This window comes from Schistocerca americana, chromosome 5 (assembly GCF_021461395.2).
Source record: "Schistocerca americana isolate TAMUIC-IGC-003095 chromosome 5, iqSchAmer2.1, whole genome shotgun sequence".
Taxonomy (NCBI): domain Eukaryota; kingdom Metazoa; phylum Arthropoda; class Insecta; order Orthoptera; family Acrididae; genus Schistocerca; species Schistocerca americana.
This window is the reverse complement of record NC_060123.1, coordinates 678,447,512-678,467,858: the sequence shown is the minus strand read 5'-3', so window position 1 is coordinate 678,467,858 and position 20,347 is coordinate 678,447,512. Positions and strand designations below refer to the sequence as shown.

Here is a 20,347-nt window from a genome sequence, read left to right as displayed (position 1 = left end):
GGCGGGCTGCACGATGTTGGGGCGTGAGCGGAAGACGGCCTAACGGTGTGCGGGACCGTAGCCCAGCTTCATGGAGACGGTTGCGAATGGTCCTCGCCGATACCCCAGGAGCAACAGTATCCCTAATTTGCTGGGAAGTGGCGATGCGGTCCCCTACGGCACTGCGTAGGATCCTACGGTCTTGGCGTGCATCCGTGCGTCGCTGCGGTCCGGTCCCAGGTCGACGGGCACGTGCACCTTCCGCCGACCACTGGCGACAACATCGATGTACTGTGGAGACCTCACGCCCCACGTGTTGAGCAATTCGGCGGTACGTCCACCCAGCCTCCCGCATGCCCACTATACGCCCTCGTTCAAAGTCCGTCAACTGCACATACGGTTCACGTCCATGCTGTCGCGGCATGCTACCAGTGTTAAAGACTGCGATGGAGCTCCGTATGCCACGGCAAACTGGCTGACACTGACGGCGGCGGTGCACAAATGCTGCGCAGCTAGCGCCCTTCGACGGCCAACACCGCGGTTCCTGGTGTGTCCGCTGTGCCGTGCGTGTGATCATTGCTTGTACAGCCCTCTCGCAGTGTCTGGAGCAAGTATGGTGGGTCTGACACACCGGTGTCAATGTGTTCTTTTTTCCATTTCCAGGAGTGTAGTTTCCATAGATGGCATTTAGTAAAGTTTCACAGGATGTCCTATCACGCTGACCACTAAAAAGCTGTAATTTTTGCAAATAATTGTTTAATCATTAAAGACTCCATCGATTATGCAAGATTGGGTAAATTACTCAAAAATGAACTTATGTTTTCTATTAAATTTTTGGTTATATCAGGAGATGAGTCTGGTGGTTGATAGAAGGATTCAATAATCATTTTATGCTCACCCCAATAGTGAGTCTTTCTCAGTTAACCTCACATGTAGCTTCAATTTTTACCTCAGTGGATTTTATATGCTTGTCTGCTGTGACAAAAATACCACCCCATTTGCATAACATTTCTATATAGACTTATATTTCCCCAAAAATCCCACTGCTATCAATTTCAGATTTCAATTGAATTCCTGTACCTAGTTTGTATTCAAACTGCTGCCTCACTACTTTAATTAATCTTTCGTCATTTATTATAAATTTTTACAAAAGAAGTGATAAAACAAAACAATTATAACAAATTACAAACAAAAAACAATAGACATTAACCAAAAAAACCATAACAAAATGAAATGTGGTAATCTGCAGGTGGCCATATATCGAGGAAATGAGCTTTGGGGTCATGTGATAACAATAAACAGCCGTCAGTCAACAGAACTTTCTTCCTGAGGAATCTTGACGGTGGCATGACATGACAGGACAGGACCACCAGTGTGGCAATTGGAATCCAGTGCATTCTAACATTGCGGGACAGCCAATGTGAATTGGTCTTAAGGTGAACAATAATAGCTGTGGACAGGCCTAAACACAGCTGTGGCGGTCTTTCTGGTAGGCGTACATTATGCCAAGTCCTAAATGTTTAGTTCTTTGTAGACATGTACATCAAACACATTTATTAGAAGTCTTAGAAAATGGGAACTGTAGAATAAACCATTTACAAGAAATAAGTCTACAAAAGACCAGTTCACACTATCTGTCACAACAACATCACAGCGTCATCATGTGAAGGTATATTCACACTGTCTATCACAGCATGGCGAGGCAAGTCAATTCAAGTCACACAATCTCAACTCGCATAGATGTCCGCAACTGTTTTCTCACAGAAATTGTGATCTTTGCAAGATGATTTTCAACAATTATGAGCAAAGAGCTTAAACAAAACGCAGTAGTACATATGTGTGGGTACTATAGTCCATACTTGTACGAAAAAGACATTTATTGGATTCAAATGGTTTGTAGCTTGCAGGGATAGCTTATACATGTCATTACATGGTATAGCAGGGAAGTATCACACCCTATACAAGGAGATCGAGGAAGAAGAATCTGAATTTTGCGTCCTACAAAGCAGAAGCACACAGTTTTTTCATTTGTTATGTCAAATTTCTTCCAGAATTACTAAAAGAAACACAGTATTACGAGCTGTCATGATGTCCTATGAAAAAGTGGCCGGTTTTAGGTTAAGTTTAATTGACAGTCAAATGTAAATTTTTCTGTAGCAGTCATATCTCCCTCAATATGTTTCCCTTCAAGATGTTCAGGTTTTCTTTCCCTCTTGCTATGGGTTTTAATAGTTCAAGTGCCTTATTTGTAGTGGGACCAGCTTGTGAAACCACAAAATATATGCCATTCATGCTTGCAAAACTGTTTCATACACAATTAAGAGAGCCAATACTTAAACAATAAAGAAACCAGCCACAACCATATATCTAAACAAACAGCTTTAGAACATTACATAATGTATACATTGCAAAGAAAGGATTTTGCCACTGTTGCAGTGCCTCAAGACGCCATCCATTTCTTTGTGATGTGTTACAATTGCCTGACAACATACAAATAAATTCTACTTACTAACCAGATTCTCCCCATGGTTCTTTTTTGTAGTTCATGTGAAAGGAATGCAAAACTTTGGCAGATTTTTCTTTTAGTGAATTTCTGTAGCAAACTTGGAACCGCCGGAAGAGCGTCACACAAATGTGTCGATAAGAAGTGAGCAGTCGCCTCTGTATGAATGTCTGTTTGCCTTCAGCTATGCCTGTATAAGCGTACATTTTTCTAAATATTAATAGCTTTGCCTTCTCGTAAATTTTCCTTGCTTTTTGTATCTTTCGTCCGTGGGGAGCCGACCTCATGGTTGAACATAGAGTTTGTTGGGCTACCGTCATCACTAACTGTTTGGTCTCATGTTTGTTTTAAAGAATGTTAGCTGTTCATGATTGTGTGATGTGATATTGTTGCAACTTGGCCACGATACCTAGAAATTGCGTCTCCATAAACCACGTGGGTATGCGGGTGTACTGCGAAACGTGTACCGTTTCACAAGTTATTGCGATCAGTTATCAAGCAACAGCAGTTGTGTGAATGATTCAAACCAATGATTTTAGGTGTAGATTATAACGGTGTATGTATCGATGCTTTTCTTTAATGTTTTAGGAATTAATGTTATCAGGAATTGTGTACATGCCTCACATCCATATCTTAGGAATAAATGATTTTATATACAATCTACTCTTACATTCCGAGGTTACGTTTTTGCACCTATGCCATTCACCTCGTAGCTTTCCTGTTTGCACATCCAACGTGTTTCCTTACGCACAGGTCCAGTGATTAGTTTCCCCTTTTATTTTAAAACATGTGCTTTAGATTAAGTCTTATTTTCGGGTGTGTTGCTGGGAGGTGATCTTCGGCACAGTGTTCATGCATGTACTATTTTACTTTAAATGGTTGATTCTCGTGGACAGTGCACGGGAAATACTATTAATTACATCGCATCTCCTATGAGCGATATCACAACGTACGAATTTTTAGTCTGTGATCAAATTAATTTATTTTCCGACTCCGCCAAAATTTTGATTAGTTGTATGGTTAGAGTCGGTGGCGACCCTAATCTTCTCACGTTAGTTTCACAATCGATAAGCATTTCCATTCCCACTCTTAATGTAATAACCCATAGTAACGTGGTTAGTTACACATGGCTTACCCTGCTCACGGATTTCGGTAAACCAGAGATCTTCTGATGCACACTGAGGATTAGTTATTTTCGGTTGGATGTACTAATTGGTATATTGTCTTTCTGCAACACAGAAATAGTGGGAACTGAACCTTTGAAGTGCACCTAAAATTGATACTCCAAAATGGACTTGCTCCTAAAGTCGACAATTTTGGCACCTATAGTTGACATTATTCCCATATCCCATTTTCTTTTATAAGTGACTAGAGCTCAAAACGCGGCGAATCCAATGTTTAAAGTTGTGACATGAGCCCACTTTTGCTGTTTAAAAGAATTTTAACGACATTTTGCTTTAATTGATAGTTTATAGTAATTTCGTCCCACTGCCCACCAGAGTGGCGTTCGATGTATTTGTTAGATTTTATAAATGGTACTGTGCACAAATCCAGGTCAAATGTAGTTCTGGCATAATTTTTCTCAAATAAAAAAGTAATTTTTGTTGGAAGCGTTTGGCAGTCAATTGAGAAATGTGGAGAAAATAGGATACAAACATAGGATGCAGAGCGCTGACTTGAAATCCCGCCACGTTTTGCCAACAGTCACGTGGTTTATGTTGGAGCCACCTAGCCCTATAGCTTCTGCACAGCAAGGCCAGTCTACTAGTATCTATGGTCTAAGGGCTAACCACTGTTTATCTTGGAGTGCACATTGTATGATGCCACTTTATGGCCCAGATAGTTGTTCCTGGAACAGCGTACATACCCACTTAAGTAAACAACAACTGAAGAGCACTCTGGGTATTTTCGTGTACGTCATATCATATTTACTTACTCGTTTTCTGCAGAAATCGTGTGTGAAACATGAGTAATGAGAGTACCAGATCGCAAAACTGTTTGCTTCAGGATATTTTGAAGTTGGTAGAAATGGCTCTGAGCACTATGGGACTTAACTTCTAAGGTCATCAGTCCCCTAGAACTTAGAACTACTTAAACCTAACTAACCTAAGGACATCACACACATCCATGCCCGAGGCAGGATTCGAACCTGCGACCGTAGCGGTCAGGGGGTTCCAGACTGTAGCGCCTTTAACCGCTTGGCCACACCGGCCGGCGAAGTTGGTAGATACTGTAAATAAGTTCGCGAGTGTAGCAGAAAACACGAAAATCGCTGCAGTCTCATTCAGTGGAAATATTAGTGCAAAACATTTAACTAAAAAGGTAGCAGAGGCTGCAGATTGATGGCGCCCTGTGTGTGGAACGTAAGTTCCAATTTGTGCACAATTAAGTACACAATTTGATGAAGTTGTCAACAGAAGGATGACGCAGTCAGTTCGATTCAGATGCAACATTTTTACACATGATAGTATTCCATCAAATGTAGCTCTATGGTAGATGGTGAATTGTAAGTAGGCCCTTAATACAGAAGAAACTGTGTAATGCGGTCTGCTCCGTGAAATAGTAGGTCGTTCCAGCCTCTCCAACAAACTGTAACAACACAGACATTGTCGAGATTGATTTGACTGTAAATTCTGAGAGGGGTTACTCGCTAGTTTGCTGTTGTATTTACATCTAAGAATGATTACTGCTTTACAGCAGAAGTGAGTGCTCTGCAGAAAATATCCTTGCTGAATTACTGAACATTGTTTGTACATCCACCTTTTCACTTCTTATGCATATATAAATCCCATTTCTGTGATGTTGTGATTATTAATAACACTGAGGGTATATATGAAGAATAAGATGTCAACATTTGCAGTAAGCAACCATTATCTGTTTTACAATCCTGGGGTAGCAATGTACCTAAGCCACATATCAAACTGGTGGCTGTTGTTACTGTATCTCACCGTAAATCTCTTGAAGAACAGTGATTATTTCAAGCATAATTTTGGTTTGTTCAATCATCTAGGGCAGCTATATGTAATGTGGGAGGGAAATAACTGGAAGCATAACAACTTCATTGCGTTCTTCCTTCTTTTTTACAATCATCTCAGCTCAGAACTCTAAGTTTTGTTTCCAGATTAAAAATTCGTATTCTCAAATGTGAAAGGGTTAGCAGAGTTGGTGCTGCAGTTTGACAAGAACTAGAGAAGGGAGGAAGAACTGCAATGGTTAAAAAAGAAAATAAAGCTCAAAATTAGAATCAGAAAATAAACATTAAAACAAATTATTTTAGAATAAAAATATATTAATCCATATACATTTGTTTATTTTATATTCATTTAATTACATCAGAGAACTGGAATAATTTTAAAAAATTGTCTCTTGTGCATGTTGTCCAGTGTCATACACAGCCTTCTAACAATCCTGATGGTTGTTCCCTTGCCCATAACAACAAAGTCTCCAGTGACAGAAGAAATTCACCAGAAGCAAAATATTTGAGTTTCCTTAATAGCTGGTTCTTCGGTGGAACAGAGTAATTTCTGAAAGAAAGAAAGAAAAGAATGACATGAGACAGTTCAAGGGAAATTTAAAAACGAAATATGCCAGCCACTTCTACCACTGGATTATGATTCAATAGCTAAAAACTCTAGTTAACCGAATGACCAATATCTGTGTCCTCATAACAGAAAGATAACACTTACTTTATTATAAATGTGGATGTGGTTATGTGGATAATACTAATAACTGAGAAAAACAACAGCTATCTGCTATGGCCTTCCTGTTGATTTTACTTTGTTCAAATGGTTCAAATGGCTCTGAGCACTATGGGACTTAACATCTACGGTCATCAGTCCCCTAGAACTTAGAAGTACTTAAACCTAACTAACCTAAGGACATCACACAACACCCAGTCCTCACGAGGCAGAGAAAATCCCTGGCCCCGCCGGGAATCGAACCCGGGAACCCCGGTGCGGGAAGCGAGAACGCTACCGCACGACCACGAGCTGCGGACTTTACTTTGTTAATATTAGTTTGATAAGCATCAATAATTAACATATTTATGGGAATAATGCTAGGTGGTGGACAATTTTGTTGCTCTGAAGCACTCACTGAAAGATATAAAGGTATTGTTCCAATGGGAGATGAGAATGAACAGAATTTTTGCTATATATGTGACTGAGTGAACTGGGACATTAGTGTACTATCTAATCTTTTGTTACATTTAACAATCATAAAAAGCCATCAATTTCAGAAAGATGGTACTTCACACAAGTACAATACAAAATATTTAAATTTAAGTTACTGTCAACTAGATACAATTTGACACAAAGCTGGAGACAGAAAATAACATATATATTTATATAGCTATTATTTTATGATAAATTTTGGTTGGCATATGTGGATAATACAAATAATTGAGAAACACAACAGCTACGTTCTGTAGCTGGTGAAATATCACTTAAAATTGCAGAGAAAGCAAAAATGAAGAAGAAAAAATGACAACATTCCTCTTTTTCTTACTGTGTTAAACTTAGCTTGAGTAAGCACCCTGTGATCCTAAGATTTTCACTAAAAGGCAGAAATTTGTTCTGACAGTGCTCTGGTGTTTGCAAAAAATGGAATTCACAAAAGAATAAGACCTGAAAATATTTACTTCTATTGATGTAATGGGGCCAAGCGAAATTGGAACACCATTATTTAATCAAAACGTTCTGTAAGCGATGTTTTCTCTAAAATAGAAAAATCTGTTAATACAGATAGTACACATAACTGATGTAGTTCTTCGATTTGGTTAAGTCTACTGTGGCACTGTTCGCTAAATAAAATGAAACAATTCTTTCCACTTCTGAAAACACTGTAACACGCCAGGTAAACGACACTCTTTTTGCACGAATCGTTATTTTCGTGTGCCTGAATTACATAAATAACACAATGGAATTCATAAAGTACTGAAATTAAATGCATATTACTACAGATAAACAGTATTATTTAAGAAAACAGAGAAACAGTATCCCCTTCCATCATATGGTCCAATTCCTCAATTACAAGATGGAAAAAACGTAGTACAGCTTCCTTTGACAGGTGAAATATAAATTTGTAATCCGCGTCATCTCACTTTCTTCTCTTTCCTCAATCTCACGAACAGTTCTGCTAAAACCTCGTCATCGCTGTCTACATTTGTCAGTATTCCTGCGATACTGAAAATTTGTTCCCCTTTTAAGCTCTCTAACCGGCCAGAAATCGCTGGGTTGGTTACCGCGACTTTACTGTCCCGTCGGCCGTTATTCTGGGTTCGTACAATGCGTTTCTGACGCTATTCCGAGAATAGATCTTGACTGGCTGCTGACTGGAGATTGTACAAGTGGCCCATAGTTTACCCTTCAGTATCTCTGTGATACACTCCCATGGATTAAACAAACATGTGCCCATTTGTGCTACCCTTCTCTGTATATCCCCTGTTAGTCCTATCTGGTACAGGTCCCACACACTTGAGTAATGTTCTAGGATTGGTCGCATAAGTGATTTTTAAGCAATCTCATTAGTAGACTGATTGCACTTCCCCAATATTCTAGCAATAAACCGAAGTCTATCACTTGCGTTACCCATGACTGTACATATGTGATCCTGAACTATGTTTATATATATTTCTGCTATCTGCTGTTCATCATTAATTTATTGCGAATTTTATTTTAAACTGCTGCACGCCCGGCTTTTATTTTCGGTATTCCACTGGAAAACCACATTGAACAAGATATGTTTATATTGCAATATATTCCTTCAGTGTAAATAGCAAAATACTTTAACTTAGTACTGTCTTCCAGTGCAGATTGAGACCTTTTCCCAATAGCAGTCAGTGGTGAATACTTCTGTGTTAGTTCACACTGAGTATTTAACCCTTTGACTGCTATGATCTTAAAATATGCTATCTTAAGGGGATTCAGATGGTTGTTTGGTTCAACATTTTTGATTTTGATTTTCTGCACTTTTTTGTACGCATATATTTGGGTTTAAATTGATACCAAATTTATTAATTTATGTTGAGTGGTTTCAGTTTTACGAGCGTTTTAGTAAAACCTTGCAACGCACACTTTTCATGAACTCAACCTTCTTTTTACTCACTAGCGACTACTTGTTACAGTACAGCTGTTTGAAAGCTTAGTTGGTAACACTGATGAAATACTGTTGGCAACAATGATGAAAACAGATGCCAGTTTACTTTGTTGTTTTCAGTTCTTTGTTTGTGATGATTGAAAGTGAAGTTTGTTTACAATATTCGTATTTCAGTGTTTAGATATCAACAAATAAGTTTATATTATGTAAAAATTCCGCGAATACAAAACAAGAAAAGATGACGTGAGTTCAGTGGGGGGAGTTGTAAACAAAAACAGTTTTTGCATCATGGTGAATCTGAAGTGGAAGTTCATTGTGAAGGTGACCCTAGGCCTAGTTCTAGTACTGAAGCAGCTTCTGCTTCTAAAACAAGCTCTTCTTCTAAGAAGCTTACCTGTAAATTGGCTAAATATGAGATATATGGAAAAGAAGAACGTTGGTATGATATTGTTAATATCAACAGTTTTTTAGCCTAGTTAGCCAAATTGTGATGTGCGTAAAATGTAAGGAATCGCTTACCCTCTCTACTGGAACCAGGCTAGGCTTACAAGTACCGATAGTAATAAAGTGCAGTGACCGTTCTTTTGAAGTGTCCATTATTAATTCTCCATGCTTACCAGACTCTAAACAATCAGAAGTGAATGTTTGATTAGCCTATGCATTCCGGTGTATTGGAAAAGGTGAAGAAGCGGCGAAAACTTTCTGCAGTGTAATGAACTTGCCGACTCCGCCAGCTTTCAAATATTACAATAAGATGCTTCGAGATGCTGCAAAAGAGGTCTGTGAAGAGAGTATGAAAGCTGCTGTTTAAGAAAGTGACGGTGAAAATGATGGTAATAGAGACTTGACAGCAATATTTGACGGATCATGGCAACATAGGGGCCACACTTCACTCCATGGAATTGTAACTGCAATATCAGAAAACACAGGCAAGGTAATTGATGTTAAAATTTTATCCAAGTATTGCAGATGCCAAAATGGAATGACCAACAATCATGATGCTGATTGCCTAGCCAACTACTGTGGAGTAAGTGGAGGAATTGAGGTAAAAGGAGTTGTGGAAATGTTCCGAGAATCGCTGCCAAAATACAGGATGTGGTACAAGTAATATTTAGGAGACGGGGACAGTGCTTCTTACCTTAAGGTTTGTGAGGCCAAACCATATAGTCCCGTCTTCTCAATTGAGAAATTGGAATGTTGCGGTCACGTCCAGAAGTGGATGGGTAGTCGCCTCAAGAAACTGAAACAGAAACTTGGGAAAAGAAAACTTTCCAACGGCAAAACAATCGGGGGTCGTGGCTGCGTTACTGGTGAGGCTATAAATCAAATAAAACTATATTATGGCCTAGCTACAAGAATGAATGCTAAAAAACTCTAAAGGACATGAAGGCAGCGGTCTGGGCAAAATTTTTGCATTTAACGGCTACCAATGAAGACACATCTGGACACGGACAAGTCCCATAATGCTCAGAGCCATTTGAACCATTTGCTAAAGATGAAAGAAATGTTACAATCTCTCCCCAAGAACTCAATGATTATTTTGTTGAATTAGTTTAAGAAGTAGGAAGCAGTATTGCTAAACCCGAAATCAGCTCACCACAGTTACTGTTAAAAAACAGTTGTAGATCATCAACAAATACAAGTATCTTCAGTTGCTCTGAGGTCTCACCAGATCTTGTATTAAGTATAGTGAAACAGTTAAAATCATCAGACAGTTTAGACATATATAATTTATCCTGTAATATACTGAAGAAAGTCATAGGCAGTATTGTGTACCCCTTAACACATTGTATAAACATATGTCTAGCTGAAGGATATTTTCCTGATGACCTTAAACTGTCTAGGGTAGTTCCAGTTTATACAAAAGGGGATAAAGACTCTGCCTCGAGTTACTGGCCAATTTCCATAGTCCCATCATTTTCTAAAGTACTGGAATGCACAATTTACAAACAATTATCTGATTACTTTGATAATATAGAAATTATTAGTGGATTTCAATATTCTTATGAAAAACATACCGACAATTGATGCGATAGATGCTGTTGCAAAATACATCCATCAAGAATTTGAGGATAAAGACTCCGCTCAAGTCAATTTTTGTGACTTAAGCAAAGACTTTGACTGTGTAGAACATACACTAATACTTGAAAAATTGGACTTCTATGGTGTTAGTGGTAATAGTCTTAAACTATCAAGATCATTTTTACAGATCCGTATGCAAGCTGTCTGTGTTGCCAAATAATTGTCCAGTGTAGAACTAGTTAAGGTAGGTGTCCCACAGGGATCTCTACTGGGCCCTTTCCTGTTCCTAATAATGATTGACGACATGCCTCATGTATTAAATCAAAAACTGTACTATATGCAGATGATACAACTATTCTGAACAGCAGTAATGACCCAAATAGCCTTAAAATTTGTGTTACAGAGACAATTGCTCAAGCATCATACTCGTTTAAAGCAAATGGATTTTTTCTTAGTGAAAATAAAATTAAGCAGGTAGTATTTAGCCTAAAAGACAAGCTACCATCTGATGATCCTAGTTATGTTAAGTTTTTAGGGGTTTATTTGGATGACAAATTATCTTAGGGTCAACATGCCAAGTGTCTTAGCGGTAAGTTGACTAGGGCAATCTGTCTGTTACTGCGACTAATGGATTTTGTACCTAAAAATTATGTTACAATATCCTATCTCTATCTTCCAAAGCATAATAACCTATGGTATCATTTTATGGGGAAACTCCAGTTATGTGCATGACATCCTTGTACTGCAGAAGAAAGCTATTAGAGTAATTATAGGCTCATCATATAAGGCACACTGTAAACCTTTGTTTTCTGAGCAAAAAATTATGGCAGTGGTAAACCTATATATATACTATGTCTTAATCTATACGAAAAAGAAGCTATCCGAAGCTAAACGCAGAGAAAATATACATTGCTACAAGACTAGGACGAATAGATGTATTTATACTCCATTCCACAGACTCTCAAAATCACTGAACAGTTGTGAACTAATGGGGCACAAATTATTTAATAAACTTCCACTAGCTATGCAACATTTGTCAGAGGAACCATTCAAACAAGCGCTGTATGACTAGTTAGTTGCCCATGCATTCGACGACATAAAGGATTTCATCAATTGTAATATTATACTGTAATAACAAACCGATTACTGTTTCGCAACAGGAATTATATAGTATCATAAGTATGGCTCTGTTGGATTTCACTAATTGTAATATTACACTGTAATAACAAACCTATTGTTCTTTTGCAACAGGAATTATATTGTGTTATAAGTATGACTTCGAAGGATTTCATCAATTGTAATATTACACTATAATAACAAACCTATTGTTCTATTTACACATGAATTATGTTGTATTGTATGTATGACTTTGTCTATTGCCTTAATGGCCTAAGGAAATTAAAAATATTGCTCCTTGTGCGCTGCATTGTGGCGCCGTTCGCCCTGCACTGGGAGGTGAATGCTTTTGGCATGCTCGCCACGCGCAGTGCTTCCAACATGCTCGGTGTTTTTCGGTTTTTCGGCTTTCAGTTTTGTTCTGGTCTTTGGATTGGCTTTGGAAGAATTGGGGGTATTTATTTACAGTATTTACACTTCATTTTCGTGTGAGGTGCATTTTTAATATAATGTACATACAAATAGAGTCGTTTACAATAGTGATATACTTCTACATTCAATCAAAACGAAGCTTAACAGTTTTTTATTGCTGAAATTGTTTGTGGTATGTTTTGAAGCACGGATAAACACAAAGAGTTACATTGCATTCATTACAGCACGACTTAGCTTGTTTCCTCACATCATTTCGAGCACAGACTATGCATGTCTTGCACTTTTCCCACTGATCTGGTTAATGTGTCGACACGTTTTGTCTTTTAGGACACTCTTGACGGTTAGCACCACCTGCTGTCTTGCGATCGACACAAAAAGATACAAAAGGCATTAAACATTGCCATGTCCAAAATATGGAAAAACAATTTCCTGTACCATTTAAACGACTTCTGTGTACTTTCCCCCGTTTTTATTTGCGTGTCGCTTTGGTCGACTAGTCCCACTGATTTATTTTAATCAAATACCACACTCGGTTTCATTTTCAGACCACCACCATTCCGATCTCTGTTTGAAGTCTTTTCAGCTATGTGGTACATTGCTAGCATTAGTAATTATAGATGGAGATGAATGAGAATCAACGATGTCTGTAGGTTGTAAACTATTCGTAAGGGAATCTTCTTCATTTGAGTCTCTGTCTATTGAAGAGCACAGCGATTCTTCAGAGTCGCTCTCCATCAACATCTATATTATCTCTTCGGAGGTGAGGAGCTTTTTACATTCCACCACAATAAGTAAATTCACTGTGCAAACACAAGCGAATAATAGGCGACTGAAGTCTGAACCAAGAATAGAATCTCGCAGAAAGGCGCGAAACTACAGTTCGACAGAAACCACAGTAGCGTCATCTGTTTTGTGTAAAGCCACAGCCGCCTGTGGTAAAGCAAATTACTCGTTCAAGTGCTGTGACGGTCCGCTAAAAGCGCTGACATCGACTTCAAAAGCAGTCGTGTTCCGCATATTGAAACACTATTTGCTGCAGTTACAGCAAGCGGTAAGGTATGGTGAGAGTCCGCCAGTAGCACTGCAAACAAACAGACGTCTTATTCAAGCGCAGCTAAACAATTGGCGAACAAACGTCTCAGAACTTCTACAGAAATCGGCAGCACCTAGGACACGGCAGCGCTTACCTACTGTGGTAGTCAGCCGCACCCGGTGCACGGCGCGCTCGGACTGCTGTAGCAAGATTTCGTATTGAGATCACTGGTCTCTGTTGCTGATCATCTCTGCCTGGACGAATTGTGTACATACTGAATCATTGTTACCAAGTGTTAAATTTAGTTCATAGAAGTTTAAAGTGGCGGAATTAATATGGAAATAGAACCGCACACGAAGACAAATGTGATGATAAAGTATATTTATTTTTGTGATGCATTTAAAGTTTAATCGGTGGAATCTTGAAATTCCACGTAACGACGTAGGAAGTTGTGTAATCTGCATCTTTCATATTTGCCAAACGAAGGCTTACTCTTTTGTTGACGAACTGGTCGAAGATTGAACTTTGGAGCTAAAGATTGTCTATGTGATATTGTTTTGGAGCAGAAGATCGTGTATACGATAGTGGTTAAAGTGTTTTGGATTACGTTTTTGTGACTTTACGTGTGGAGTACCGAGTTGTAATGTTTATGATGGCGCTCTCAAGGTTAGGTTTGAGATTGTCAGCGAAATACTATCATCGTGCAAAAGCGCACGATCTTAAATGTGTATCAGCTGTTAAATGTCCGAAATTGCTTTCATCGGTGGTACGTCATATGAGCGAGGTATCACGTAAATGCTGGAAATGTGGTAGTGAACAAGCACAGATATTTTGCCACTCTTGTAACACCATCCAACAACCGGACGATAAATCTAATTATTTTGAAGTAATAGGAGTCACACCTAGTTACGATTTAGACACAGTCGAGTTGACAACAAAGTACCGACAGTTACAAAACGTCCTACATCCAGATAGATTTGCCAACAGGACAAAGGTGAGATGTGAATCGCGGACCATTTTCTGTGTAGGTTTCGGAACTTTGGCAGAGTGTAATGACTCGCTAATTTGTAATTACAGATTTGGAGTTACTCCATCTGAGCATGACCATTTCAGGAGGAGCGTATGTTGTCAGAAGACTATTCTTCACTGGTGAATAAAGCATACTCAACTCTGCAACAACCTTTGTCTCGCGGTTTGTACATGCTCCAACTACAGGGGTCAGAAATCAGTGAATCAACACAGCATTCAGATCCAGAATTTCTTATGGAAATAATGGAGTTAAACGAAAGTGTTGAAATTGCATCATCCGCAGCTGAGTTGAACGTCATAGAGGAGCAAAATAAGGAAACATTGCAACAACTTTCAAGGTCAGTTGTACATAATGAGATGTGTTCTTTCCATTATATAGCAAATTAGATACTGGTAGTGCATATTGTCTTTAACTCAAACAGTTAATACTCAAATAGACGAGAAAGGTGAGACAATACAATGATTAAAGGCAAGAGTTTTGTTGTATGCATTCAACTATATGCTAGTCAACACAAAGTTAGGCTACCAGACTAATTTGATGCAAGGAGAATCAAAGGCATAATGCATTAGCCTTTTGCTTATTTTCCATTTAGAAAAACCATAAAATTCTTGCCCATATTGAATGATACGTGTTATGTAATGTGAGAAGCTACTTCAAATGTTCTTGAGGTATCCTTTATTCATCCTATCTTTGGCACAGAAAGAGGTAAAATATGCTGCCATAAAAATTTTCAACAATGAAATAAAATGTCTGTCTGACAGACAGCAGTAACTCCTTCTACACCATAGATGAATATCTCCCTCTCTCTCTCTCTCTCTCTCTGTGTGTGTGTGTGTGTGTGTGTGTGTGTGTGTGTGTGTGTGTGTGTGTGTGTGTGCACTTGAAACGTTCCACGTCATAATGGTTACTGTACCGTGCGATCGATCAGTGGAACACGCAACCAACTAACTAACTAACTAGCTAGCTATCCTTACAGCTGACCAAGCAAAGTAGCCCAACAATTGAGACTTGGGCGTTCATGAGGATGATAGTTCATTTCACTGCTCAGCCAACCATATTTAGGGTTCCATGATTTTTCGAAATGTCACAAGGCAGATTATGAGATGTTGTGGCTGGATGGGACTAGACCTATTTCCTCCCCCACCTTGAGCTTGCGCAGTGTTTTTAATGGTCTCTTTCATGAAGTATTAAACCCTAATTGTTGTCATTTCTTCTTCTGCCAACTAGCATTGTCTCAGAACTATGACAAGATGCCACTTTGGGATGTCTTTTTAGGAACACCTCATATGCAGAAGGCACTTGGGCATTAGTGAAGTGTCCAATTCCATACATTTTCTTTGACCCATGATGTCATCAGTATGGCGGAAATGTCTACTTCCAGCGTATACAAACTGTTGATGATGTCGTCACTGCATACTCGTGCTAACAAATGTGAACAAACATAAAAATGACACAAAAGTGTCTCACACCAACAATAAAATGATGAGGCTAATGGGACAACCATGGGAAATTGGGGGCTTAGGGCAGAGACAAGCTAAATATATAACAATACAAAATACCACGTCATTCTGAAACAAATATTATAAGAAAAAACGACAACAGCTCAAGATTCGACACAAAGCTACAGCCACAAAATCGACAGGAATCTACACATCACTCGACCTTCATGGCTCAAAAATACTGGGTACAAAAAATGAACACCAACTTTGAAAAGTGGAATAGGACTTTTCCAGTGACCTTTATACATCTCAAATGAAGCTCTCGATACATACTGGCAAAACCGACCATAAACTTCACACACCTACATAACTCATAAAACACTACTGGAACCAAAATCTCAATAGCTCAAGAACCCCCATGTTCACTACATCAGTTAAAGCAACTACCATAAATATTAAACAGACAAAACATCACAGTTAGTGTAGAATAACACAAAAGTGTCAATCCATATGAAGTGATCCAATGAAGTTTGCTTGACCATTTTTTTAAATATTTTGATATTTTTAAATGTGATTACCCCGTAATTGAGAAGTTAAAAAAATTACCTGGCTGCATCCTTACTGAATGGTGGCTTCTTCTTCTCCTTTCTTTTTTTTTTAAGCACATGACGGCTTTTCAATTAGATGACATTAGTGTTAATTTGAATATCTCTGCACTGGGTTAAGTTATACAACATTGCAATTGACATGAATATTTCTAGAAAAGTCTGCTCTACAACACTGTTTATTATCCAAAATACCCTAAATTAAAAAAATAACCAGTCAAAATGATCTCCAATGTTTGGTATTGAATATTTAGAAAATCCATCTTTTAGACTCCAAAATAACAACTGAGGAGTAATTTATCATAATCAATTTTTTTTCTCTAGTTAGATATTGTTAAGCTACTAGTCTTATATACAGCAAGAAACTGACAAATATTTCCTTTTTTTTTAATTTGAAACACTTTATTTTTTGTAAATTAGGCTATGGAACTGTTTGTATCTGGTGGAATTGAAAATAAAAATTTGATTTTTGCACATTTTATACATCTGTATGGTAACAAAGTGCTATAAAAGTTCAACATTTATAATCAACTGTGAGCAAAGATATGAATTTTTGAAAATGAGTAAAAAATTCACATTGGGCTACAATTGATCTTATGGTTATTGCCTGTTTGAGTGGTTTATTGTTTCATTGTAATGAAATTTAATTTTAACCTGTATTTAGTTAACACTATCACCCTGTATTTCATTAGTATTATTTATTTTAACAATTAAATATTAAACAGTTGGAGCTTTTGCTTTAGTTGTATGTTAAAAAATTGTCTATTTACATGTAGCTTACTCTCAGTTAAGTAGCACATTATTACAAGTTCAATATGATAAAAGCAAACAAGTGAAATTTCTCAATTGTTGAGGAGGCTACAGTTTTGTGCAAGAGTTTAGTCTTTGAGAGAAGTGTGAACATGGACTCAGTGGACTGAGTAACAAATCTGCACAGGAGCCCAGTAGTCTGTAGATGAACTGTGTACCCCCACTGCAATTTCTGGGTGTGGCGTTGTTGTAGTCAGTCTGTTCTGAAACCTCTGTTAAAGTGGATGCACACACTTCATTGAGAGAGTAGAATAGTTTTCATGCCTTTGTAGTGAGTGTAATTCTTAATTAACCAAAATAATTTTAAAATTTAATAATAAATAAAGTTGAGTGACTAACTGGAATGCAATAAAATGGATGAACAGTGCTCTGCTGGACTGATAGTAAAAAAAGTGTGTCTTAAAACAGTTTATAGTTCAATTTCACAAAAACTTGAACATCTGCCCTTGTTAAGTGCGAGTAAAACAGCTTCTTGAGTGAAACTTAATGTGATTCCTGGAAATACCCTGTGCCAAAAAATAACTATTGTGAATCCAGAACCAGAATCGTGTAATCTTGTTAATTCATAATGAGTAAACTATTAGCAAATCTGAGTTCATTTGTTCTAAGTCAGAGGTATTTCCTGCTTCGAAAATAAGAAAATTGTATAGCGGAAAAAGAAAAGCAGCTATTGAAAGTAAGGTACAAAGAATTTCAGACAAAATTAGAAAATGCTTTTTAGAATCATTCTTTAATAATGCATATACCAACAGTATTTTTTTAAAAAAATTATCTACCTCCAGAATCTCCAACACTGAATATTTGAGCTTGATTAAGAAATTAAAAAGTAAGTGTTCAGTGACACCTAAAGAGGAAAAAGTTGAAATTTCAAGTTTGCTTCCTGTCTCATGGTCAAGAGAAAAAATAGTTCACAAATTCATTGTATATGATTGTTCGATTAGACTAAACCGAAAATTAGTGAAGGGGAAGGCATTCAAACAGTTTCAGGGAAGAAGAAAGAAGTAGGTATAAGTGAAGAAACAACTGAAAAGATCCAGCAGTTTTTTGAAGATGATGAAACAGTAGGATGTGCCCAAGTAACAAAGATAACAAAAGAGCTGTCATAAATGGGGTTAAGGTAACAAAGCAAGAACGAATGGTGCTGTTTAATTTAAATGTACTTGCTCAGCTTTCCGAAATGTTCATCCTTAATGCAGAATTTTGTGACCTTTGACCTCAATGGTGTATTTTGGCCAGCTCCTCAGGAATACACTCTGTATGCGTTTGTGTATATCATCAGAATGTAAATTGATGTGTGTGGGTGCAAAACTTAACGATGTTAACTGCAAAGATATACTAGATTTAATGGTTTGTGACACTAATAATTATGGCTGCATCATGAGTTTATGTGGTAAATGCCTTGGCAAAAAAAAGAAAAAAAAAAATGCTCTTGAATTATTTAACGTTACTGTCAAACAGTGGGTCACAACTAACTGGGCTGAAATAACAACAGTGGTTAAATCTCAGGAAGGTTTGAATCTTTAATAGACAACTTAGAAAATCTCAAAAGTTACCACTATGTTTCTAAAATCGAAAGCAAGTTTTTGGAAGGACAAAAAAAGCACAACATAGGTAAAAAAAAAAAGCACAACTTCATGCAAGTGAATGCATAGTCCTAGCTATTTTTGCAGAAAACTTTACATTTGTGGTTCAGGATGAAATACAAGGGTATCACTGAGTTAGTGAACGGGCAACAATGCATCCATTGATTCTGTACTTCAGAAATAAGAAGATGAAGTTTGCAATTCTTCATTTTGGATTCTAAGCGACTGCTCGGAGCACAACACTTCAGATATCAATGTTTTTCAAAAGTATGTAACAAATTACATAAAAGGAAAGTTGTCCAAGGTTGAGAAGCTTGAATGCTTTTCAAACAATGGAAAATCCAGGGCGGAATAATGTAACAATATTATGAAAAGGATAGTTTCTACTCATATTACAGTGGAGATGCTGAGTAGCAACTATCCTTTTCATAATATCACATACTTTTCAGATGGAAGGGATAGTCAATACAAGAGCAAAGAGACCTTTTCAGATCTTTTGCAACCACAAAGTAGATTTCGGGTTGGAGGCTGAATGACACTTTTTTGCCTCTTGCCATGGTAAAAATGCATGTGATGGAGTAGCAGGTACAACAAAATGTGAAGGGAGTAAAACCAACGTACTTAGAATGAGCACAGATCTAATTCTTCCAATAGAGGACATGTATGTCTTCCCCAAGGATAAAGTTAAAGGCATCCCCTACTTTCTCATCAAGAAAGAAGAGGTAGTTAGTTCTTCATATCAAAACAACATTTCAAATCAGATATGAAAACTGTATAGCAATAAAAGGAACAAAGCAATTCCACAAATTCCTTGGCATTGCAGAAAACATAGCTCGATGCTACGTAACATCAGGCACCAAACTTTACGAGGATAATTGCGTCAGTAAAATTAATCTCACAGAATGACATAGTGGCATGTGTATATGATTGACTGTGGTGACTTGCCCATATTGAAAGAATAAGTTTTGAAAACAATGGTGTTTTTGTGCAATTTTACCACCCTGCTGGTCCAAGAATGGCATTCAGGAAATCTACTAGTGACAAATTTTGGATGCCAATGAAAAACATATTTAGGACGCTTTCAGTGCTTGAACTTACCACAGCAAATAAGAGGTCTTATTCTATATCACAAAAGCTGTGTGGAGAAATAAGCGTTTTTAAAAATCACCACTGGGATTAGGAAGCACTTCTTCTCAAAAGTATGTTAATTGAAAATATTTATTTCAAATTTGTCAAGATAATGTAAATGTTTTGTCCAGTAATTTTTAGAGTTTTTCCATATAATTCAATACCTCAACTTCAGTAACAATTGATTACATGTAGCCAATATCCCTCATGAATTAGGCAAAAGCTGTAAGATCAACTGTAGTGTAATGTCAATTATTCCCTCATTTTCAAAAATTCATATCTTTGTTCAGTCGGTTAGCAGTGTTTAATTTTGTACAGTTCTTTATCGCATAGGTATACAAAATGTGCAGAAATTAGATTTTTATATTCAGTCACACCACAGATAACTAGCCCCAAACTTTACAAAAATTAAAGGTTTTCAAATTTCAAAAATTTGTAAAAAGTTAAGGAAACATGTCAGTACTCTTGCTCTATATGAAGCTAGTAGTTTTCAATACCTAACTACAGAAAAAAAAATCACTCTGATAAATCACTCCTTGGTTGATATTTTTGGGTCTAAAAAGTGGATTTT

At 37.5% G+C, this 20,347-nt stretch overlaps 1 protein-coding gene across 2 annotated transcripts in view; it reads left to right on the top strand.

Moving 5' to 3' along the window:
* Positions 1-13,433: 13,433 nt before the first annotated feature.
* Positions 13,434-20,347, top strand: part of LOC124616151 (iron-sulfur cluster co-chaperone protein HscB) — a 39,358-nt gene continuing 32,444 nt past the window's right edge. The window contains exons 1-2 of one of the 2 annotated variants that reach the window (XM_047144431.1): positions 13,434-14,175; positions 14,295-14,548. In XM_047144431.1, coding sequence (XP_047000387.1) covers positions 13,825-14,175; positions 14,295-14,548 — 605 coding nt within the window. In that variant the 5' untranslated portion in view covers positions 13,434-13,824. The remainder of the gene's footprint in view (positions 14,176-14,294; positions 14,549-20,347) is intronic. The other variant, XM_047144430.1, reaches the window with a different exon arrangement.